The 7,191-nt window shown below is 32.2% G+C and overlaps 1 protein-coding gene across 1 annotated transcript in view; it reads left to right on the top strand.

Moving 5' to 3' along the window:
- The first annotated feature begins 365 nt into the window (after positions 1 to 365).
- The window catches only part of LOC122270364 (uncharacterized), a 33,656-nt gene continuing 26,830 nt past the window's right edge, over positions 366 to 7,191 (top strand). Inside the window, exon 1 of the mRNA XM_087166743.1 lies at positions 366 to 444. Coding sequence (XP_087022869.1) covers positions 366 to 444 — 79 coding nt within the window. The remainder of the gene's footprint in view (positions 445 to 7,191) is intronic.

Raw genomic sequence — 7,191 nt, 5'->3', positions numbered from 1 at the left:
ACATCGGAGCGGAACTGGTCAGTTCATTGGAAGGTTGTATTTCAGGACAATTAAACTGGTCTTTTTGTGTCAGCATGTGTGCAGACTGCCATGACTGAACTTTGTTGGAGAGGATTAATACGTGTAATACGTCATAGTGGTAAACACACCAAGGTTGACGAATCTACAGATATCGATAGTAAGACAATACTACTCGCTTATGCGTGATATCTATATCAAGAGAATGTGCATGAAACTTTGTTATGTTATCTATCAGATCTTCATGCACATAACATAATTTGCCAATCAACATAATAGGAGCAAAAGTGATCAATACACTAGGTGGTTACATTTCAGAGCAACTAAACTGGTCTTTTTGTGTCGTCATGTGTAAAAACGGGGCTGCTGCTATGACTGAACGTTTGTCTAGTTCAAATGCTCAAATTAAAGAGATAAACTCTGATGGTGAATCTGCGCATTATCTCATTCGCAGGGAAATACTGGCAATCTGAAAATTGAAAACGTAACCAGAATTTTTCAGCGTGTTGAGTGATGTTGGTTAAGGTATTAATCCATCAAAGCACTCGCCCTATTCTCGTGTCTGCTTGAGCAGTTTTGAGAGAAAATGGAAGCAGAGTACAGATGATTTCTCTTATACACAAAAATTAGATAGTTATATAGAGTAAAATCTCTAATCAGAGTAATTTAATTCTTGGAGCTATTGCAAACATTTCTTTCAGAAAAGAAGTCGCCGCTGGCAGCACATTTCAGTGACAAGTTATGGATCGTAAAACTAGCTTACCTGTGTAACAGTTTCAACCTGCTCAATCTGAGCCTACTTAAAGACAACTGTTTTCAGATTGGCAGACAAAGTAACTGCATTTAAAGCAAATTCGGAGATGTGAGGACGGAGCGTGAACAGAGGCCGTTTGGGATTGTTTTAAACATTAGAGACATTTTGAGGCGGGACTGAGCCTGAACATTTATTCTCCTAGTTGGCGCTCAATCACTTATTTTTGCTTTTAAAAGAATTCGAGCTCTACTTCCCAACCACAAAAGACCCACGATAAGGAATGTATCCGCGACCCATTTACCGACAAATAAGGCAATTCTAGTATATTTCTGCAAAAATAAAATCAACTGTCGGAGGTTGCAAATGACGACCGCCTTAAAATTATGTTCTAGCCAACAATCCTGCTGGTATTCTGGAATAGTGTCATGGCGGAATACTCTGTGATTGCCACTACAGCACTTAAATCCCTATTGCAATTCCGACAACATAACTGTGTGAAGCTAAGCTTTCTGAAGTGACAACAATCAAAACAAAATATTGGAATAAACTGTCAGAATAAACGCGTTTCGGGTATCCATTGTCTTCTATTACCCCCAGATGGAATAATTTCGTTGCGAAGAAACAAGCTCGGGGTTCTCGTTGATGTGGTGTTCTAGTGAGCTAGAATGTTAAATTACCTTATATTCATTCTTTAGTGTAACCGTGTTTATTTTGAAGCCATGTTTAAATACAATGGAATTAAAATTATTATATCAAAATAATTTAAAACATAAATAATCAATGCACCCCCCCCCCTCCCTCAGATCATGGTTAAATTACAAAACCTTGACTGATCCACGGCGATAAAAAGGTTGGGGAGCACTGGTCTAAGGAATGGAGGGCTCGCATCTAAAACAGGTTTTCTTTTTCTAACAATGGTTATGGGCGGAGCAATCAGTTATCCGTTCCCTTTCTGTTTACTTCAAACATAAACTTTTTAAGGTGAATATTTTATTTTCTGTAAAATGAATCGGAATTTCGATCTCTGGTTTCATCGCAACTTTTTTTACAATGGTGAGAGCAAATACGTGATTAAAACTTTTAAAATTTGTCAAAAATGTGAATGTTTTGCAAAAGTCAAAATTCGTCTTTCCTTAAAAAGCGATTAAATTACCAAGGGCTAGCTAATCTTCCAGTCACTAAATTTTAAATATTAATTAATTTTAACATTTTTTTGCTTGCTATTAACTTTAAAAGGTAAAATAAAAGACTTTATTTATGATGCTTTATTTATGACTTTATTATGATGATTTATGCTCCTAAATATTTTTCAATTTTGCAGGCAAGCAAAATTACTTCATGAAAGAGTCATAGTTAACAAGCGTCAATAATATGTACTCTTTGAAAGATTAAAGTAATATCGCAATAAAAGTATAAAAAAAGAAAAAAAATATTTCTCCTGAAATTTAAAAGTATCTTTTGAGTCTTCTTTTGAAAAACTTTAAAAGCCAAAATGCAGGGCAACTTGGGCTAAAAATATTTTTTTTGAAAAAATCCTGATTAGAATATTCATTTTAAATGATAAAAGACAGAATTTCTTTTCCTAAGATTTACAAGAATGTATAAATTATTGTTGAAGCGAAAATTTTAATGAAGCTTACGTAGAAAAAAAGATAATAAGCTTCCGCTAACGTTCAAAGAAATTTTGAACGAAAAATATCACACGAATGTTCCCTATTTTTTAAACCGTGATTTTCAAGTAGCATCATTTCTTTCTTCGACAGACTTTTTGAAATAAAGACATTGTTTTTCAATTTTTTTTTTATTTAAGGATATTTTCATCGAAAACACTATGATCATAGTTTTAGTAAGCCGTTGTTATCAAATTTATTTAATGATTTCTGTTTTACCATAGTTTTATATGAAGCAGAATAGATTTTTTGTCATAACTACTTTAGTCTTAATTTTAGCAATTCTATATTTTGTAGAATATTTATAACGAGCATTTGAATTTTAAATAAATAATTCTGAGAAAATTAAAACGAAAAAAACAATTTTTCTATGGGTCACTTGCTATTTCAACTTGCCATTCATGTTGATGAATGAGCGTGTAAAAAATAACTAAATATTAAGGAACATGAGATAAAACAAAATCACCTTACAGATTTATTTATAACAACTGATAATGCTACATTAAAGCGAAAAAAAATCTTTTTTTTGAACCCTTCTCCCGAAGGGAATAATTAAAATTTTTAAACAATTTTTTGGATCGAGAACAAAAATTCCTCTTCCTAGTCCATGTTCAAATTTCAGAACTTCAGCGTAAAAGTTATAGAGTTATAAGAGATTCAAAATTGAGTTTTACGACAATGGCAAAAAAATATCGATTAAACTCAAAAGAAAAGTTGAAAAAATGCAGATATTTTGAAAAAATATCCATTTTAAAAAATTTTGTCATTTTAAAAAATGATCTCGTTTGTTGATGTGAGATACATTTCGAAGTTATTTGTTTTTAATCAATTTAAGTCTCTGAAACTATATACAATCCAAAGATAATTACACACTAAAATAATTTTTAATAATTATTTATATTTTTTCATTATTTTATTTGAAAGCATTCGAAAAAATTTGAAGTGCAAGGTGCATCAATTTTTACATCATTTTAAAGAATGTAATTTTGTATCTCAAAATGCGAAATCGGTCTAATTGTTCTTGAGACAACGCGATTGAAAAAGTCGTATATTAAAAATTCCATTTAAAAGGAAGTATTGTACTGATTTTGTTCCAATTTTATATTTTGCAACACAAAATTGCATTCTTTAAAATAATGTAAAAATTTTCTTATCTTAGAATGCAATTTCCTTCCGGCTGTTATTCAATAAAATAATAAAATGTTATAAATAATTATAATTAATTATTAAAAATTAGTTTTGTGAACATATAATACGAAATTTATAAGATCATTGCGAATACATAATTTTATAAAATTTTTATTAATTGTTATCTTAGGTTAAACGAATTTAACAATTGCGAGTAAAACTTTTTCAATTCGCTTAAAAATTTCTCGAGACATTGCTATATACGATAAAAGAATAATTAGCAGTAAGTGGTACAAGTTTTCAGCTACTCTCTTGACCAAACTATTCGGCCCATATTTTCAGATTGCGTCAACCCTCCATATTTTAAGAATTAAGAATCCGATTTCGTCGAAAAAGGTGTGTTTATTCAGAGAAAGTACTTTTTTGTGTCTGAATTCGTAACTTGAAATACCGTCTGCACTAAATAATTTGCACACAGAAGTCACCCTCTCGAACCATTAAGATTGAATTCTAAATCGCAAAGATCTGGTCATTAGCTCAAAAGTTATTCAGGAAGATCGGTTTCTTTTTGACGCACTGCACATCACACAAAGTTGAAATTTTTTAAAATTTAAGAACAGCTATAGCTTTCAAAAAAAGAGTGAAAACATACTCCACTTATGAAACATAAATCCGAAGAAAAAGATTCCAGAACATAAGAAGAGACATGTTAAGTTGAACAAAGGACGTAATCATTAACCAATCATCACTCCGTACATATACATCAAACCGTTACTCCACTGTAACAGTTTCAGTGGATCATCATTTCACATTACTTCTACAGTATGTACTTTGCACCCAGTAACTACCATCTGTTGCATAAGTAAAGCATTTGAGAGGAGGAAAAAGTATTTATCGGTAAGGTGATATTCAGCTCTCTGAAAAGGTAAGCTAAGCTTAACCCTGTCCACATCCAGGGACATCATCAGTTAGACTGCATCAGTTAGAGAAGAGACACAAAAAGGAAGTGACATGAGAGACGACAGATGGCAACACTGTCGGTGGATGGATTGACCCGCGATTCGGTCTAGGGTCAATCCTATGGATGCACAAGGCGTAGAAAAGGTTAAGTTAGGTATCTTAAGATACTAATAGTACTAATAGTTTAAGAGGGGTACCTGAATGTCGAGCTCTCTGAAAAGTTAAAGATGAAGTTGGGACATAGCGGGAATCTGGTTTGACATAGAATTTTAAAAAAAAGTTTCGTAATTACATGTATACATGTCGTAATTTATTTCTCATTTATTGCAATTTATTCGATCTTTAGGACTATACGAAGAATTTAATTCTTTTTCATGTTTTCGTTTAAAATTAAATGCAGACTGTGTAACTTATTGTTCTTACTTTTCTTAACTACTCAAAAGTTTTCTTTTCAATTATTCAAGTTTTATTTAACTTCTTTTTATAACTAAAACTCCGGTATCTTTTAAAAACACTTAGGCAGAACCTGTATCCTAGCAACGTTTTCATCAATAAAAAAGAAGTTTTTTCTTACCTTTTAAAGCTATTAAATTTTGCTAAACCTTTCTTTATTTTATTTTTTCAATTGGTGATTTTTAGTAATGCGTTGAGATTCAAATCATTAAACGATAGTAATTCTAAGCTATTTCACACTTCGAAAAAGTATCTCCTTTTTGGTGCAGAAAATCCTTTTTACTTTATTCTTAATGATGCGTACTAAGTTTTTCTACGTACTTAAGCTTCTTTTTTTGTCACTGCACGGAAAAATGGAAGAAAAGGTAAAATGATATTTACTAGATCTCGATAAGCTTGAAGTAATTTTCCTCATTATAGGAGCCGTTAAAGCCTACGAGCTTCGGTCTCGTTAGTGGCTTGTCACACATTTAGGGTTTTTAGAAGTCATTACTTCAATTTCTTTGCACTTTGATAATAGTTTTTCGATAAGAACGAATAGATTATTTTCGAATAATGTAGAGGAGTATAATGTGAAACTAAAAATATATAATATATAAAATTCTAACATTTACAGCTGTGTAATGTTTAACTTAAACTTTTCTGTGAAAGGCTTTTAAATGTACCATGCAATAGATTTTTTTAAATATGAAACTTAATGAAGTTTCCTCATATATAGAGTTAATACAATATGAATCTTATTCAGAAATAATTATAAATTTAAAGTTTAAAGTCTTAAAAAAACTGTTTTATTAGGTTTCGCTTTATTATAAAACAAATATACATAAATAAATATACTAAATTTTTAGATATGTACGAGAGCTGTTTTCTAAGCAAACGCCGTTTGAAAATAAAATCCAAACGAGGGAAAATTTTCATGAAGAAAATTTATTTTTTTATTCTACATGCAATTTCCATTTTTTTTTCAAAATAGTTGCCAAATTTGCTTAAACACTCATCATATCTTACAACTATATTAAGAATACCTTCTCCATAGTAAATTGCCGTCTGCTCCGATGCACAAGAGGACACGACCATTTACACGTCTTTGTCATCGCTGCACTGGTTGCAACCAAAATGATGATCGAAACATCGGAAAAGATGAAAATCACTTAGCTCAAAGTCTGAGCTGAAATGAGGGGAGGTCCAAGACTTCACAGCCAAAAAAGTCCAATAAAGCTCGGAACTAGCTGTGGAGAGAGTCATTGTCATGGAGTAGAGAAATTTTCTGTCAGCATGCCAGTAGGAAGCTTCTTAAAATTTCAAAAATCTACTGGTGAATGTATGCAGAAAACATATTCTTTGTTGACTAAAAACGAATCATTGACCATACTTCGTACGTGATGAGCGATTTCTTAAACTTGAACATTTTGAAGACACAGAATTGACCGTACAGGTTACCTATGCAGCTGTAACTGAGCACTGTTGTTCCCAAAGTATACCATGGCAGAGCCGCGATGGCTTAGGGGATAGAGCGTCCGTCTTCTAATGAGGCGAACCGGGTTCGAATCCTAGTCGATACGAATTCCGCATCCGGCTTGCACCGACCACAGTGCTGACCTGAAATACCCTCAATGGCAGACGGATCATGGGTCAATACTCGATCCAGGAGTTCTCTTGTCTTCTGGATTGGGTTCAAAATTACAAGGCTACGGAGTTGAATATTAGTAATCGTAAACCCATAAAATTGGGTCGGCTGTTCAACGACAGTTATAAAATAAAATAGAAGTATACCAGGACGACACGACGCAGGCACTCGTTGCGAAGCAGGCGTCACCTATTAGTGTACACAAAAAACGGTCCTTACGTTAAAAAAAAACAGCCTTCGTATAATTCATTTCTGTCTTTAATATTTCTTAAATATTTAAATCTTTTCTTATCGCAACTTCACATATGAATGTGCGTTGCATTATACTTATATCATCTGTGAGTAATAAAATGTGGAGAAAAATAAAATTAAATATTTGCCTTAACCCAGTTTTATTCGAAATTTATGTTGTCCAAGTAAGAAAGATGAAATAGCTAATCTATCAGGTTTCTTTTATAAAATTCGTAGCGAAACTGTTATGAAGTACTTTTCTTCTGAAAGTCCTTTTTTTAACGATTAAGGTAAAATAAATGAAAGCAATCTATCATCAAGACCTTTTTCTGTCAAATCCTAACTTGAAA

This window comes from Parasteatoda tepidariorum, chromosome 6 (genome assembly GCF_982258835.1).
Source record: "Parasteatoda tepidariorum strain Cologne lab strain chromosome 6, Ptep-v5.0, whole genome shotgun sequence".
NCBI lineage: Eukaryota > Metazoa > Arthropoda > Arachnida > Araneae > Theridiidae > Parasteatoda > Parasteatoda tepidariorum.
The sequence above is the reverse complement of the archived record's forward strand: the minus strand, read 5'-3'. Positions and strand labels throughout refer to the sequence as shown.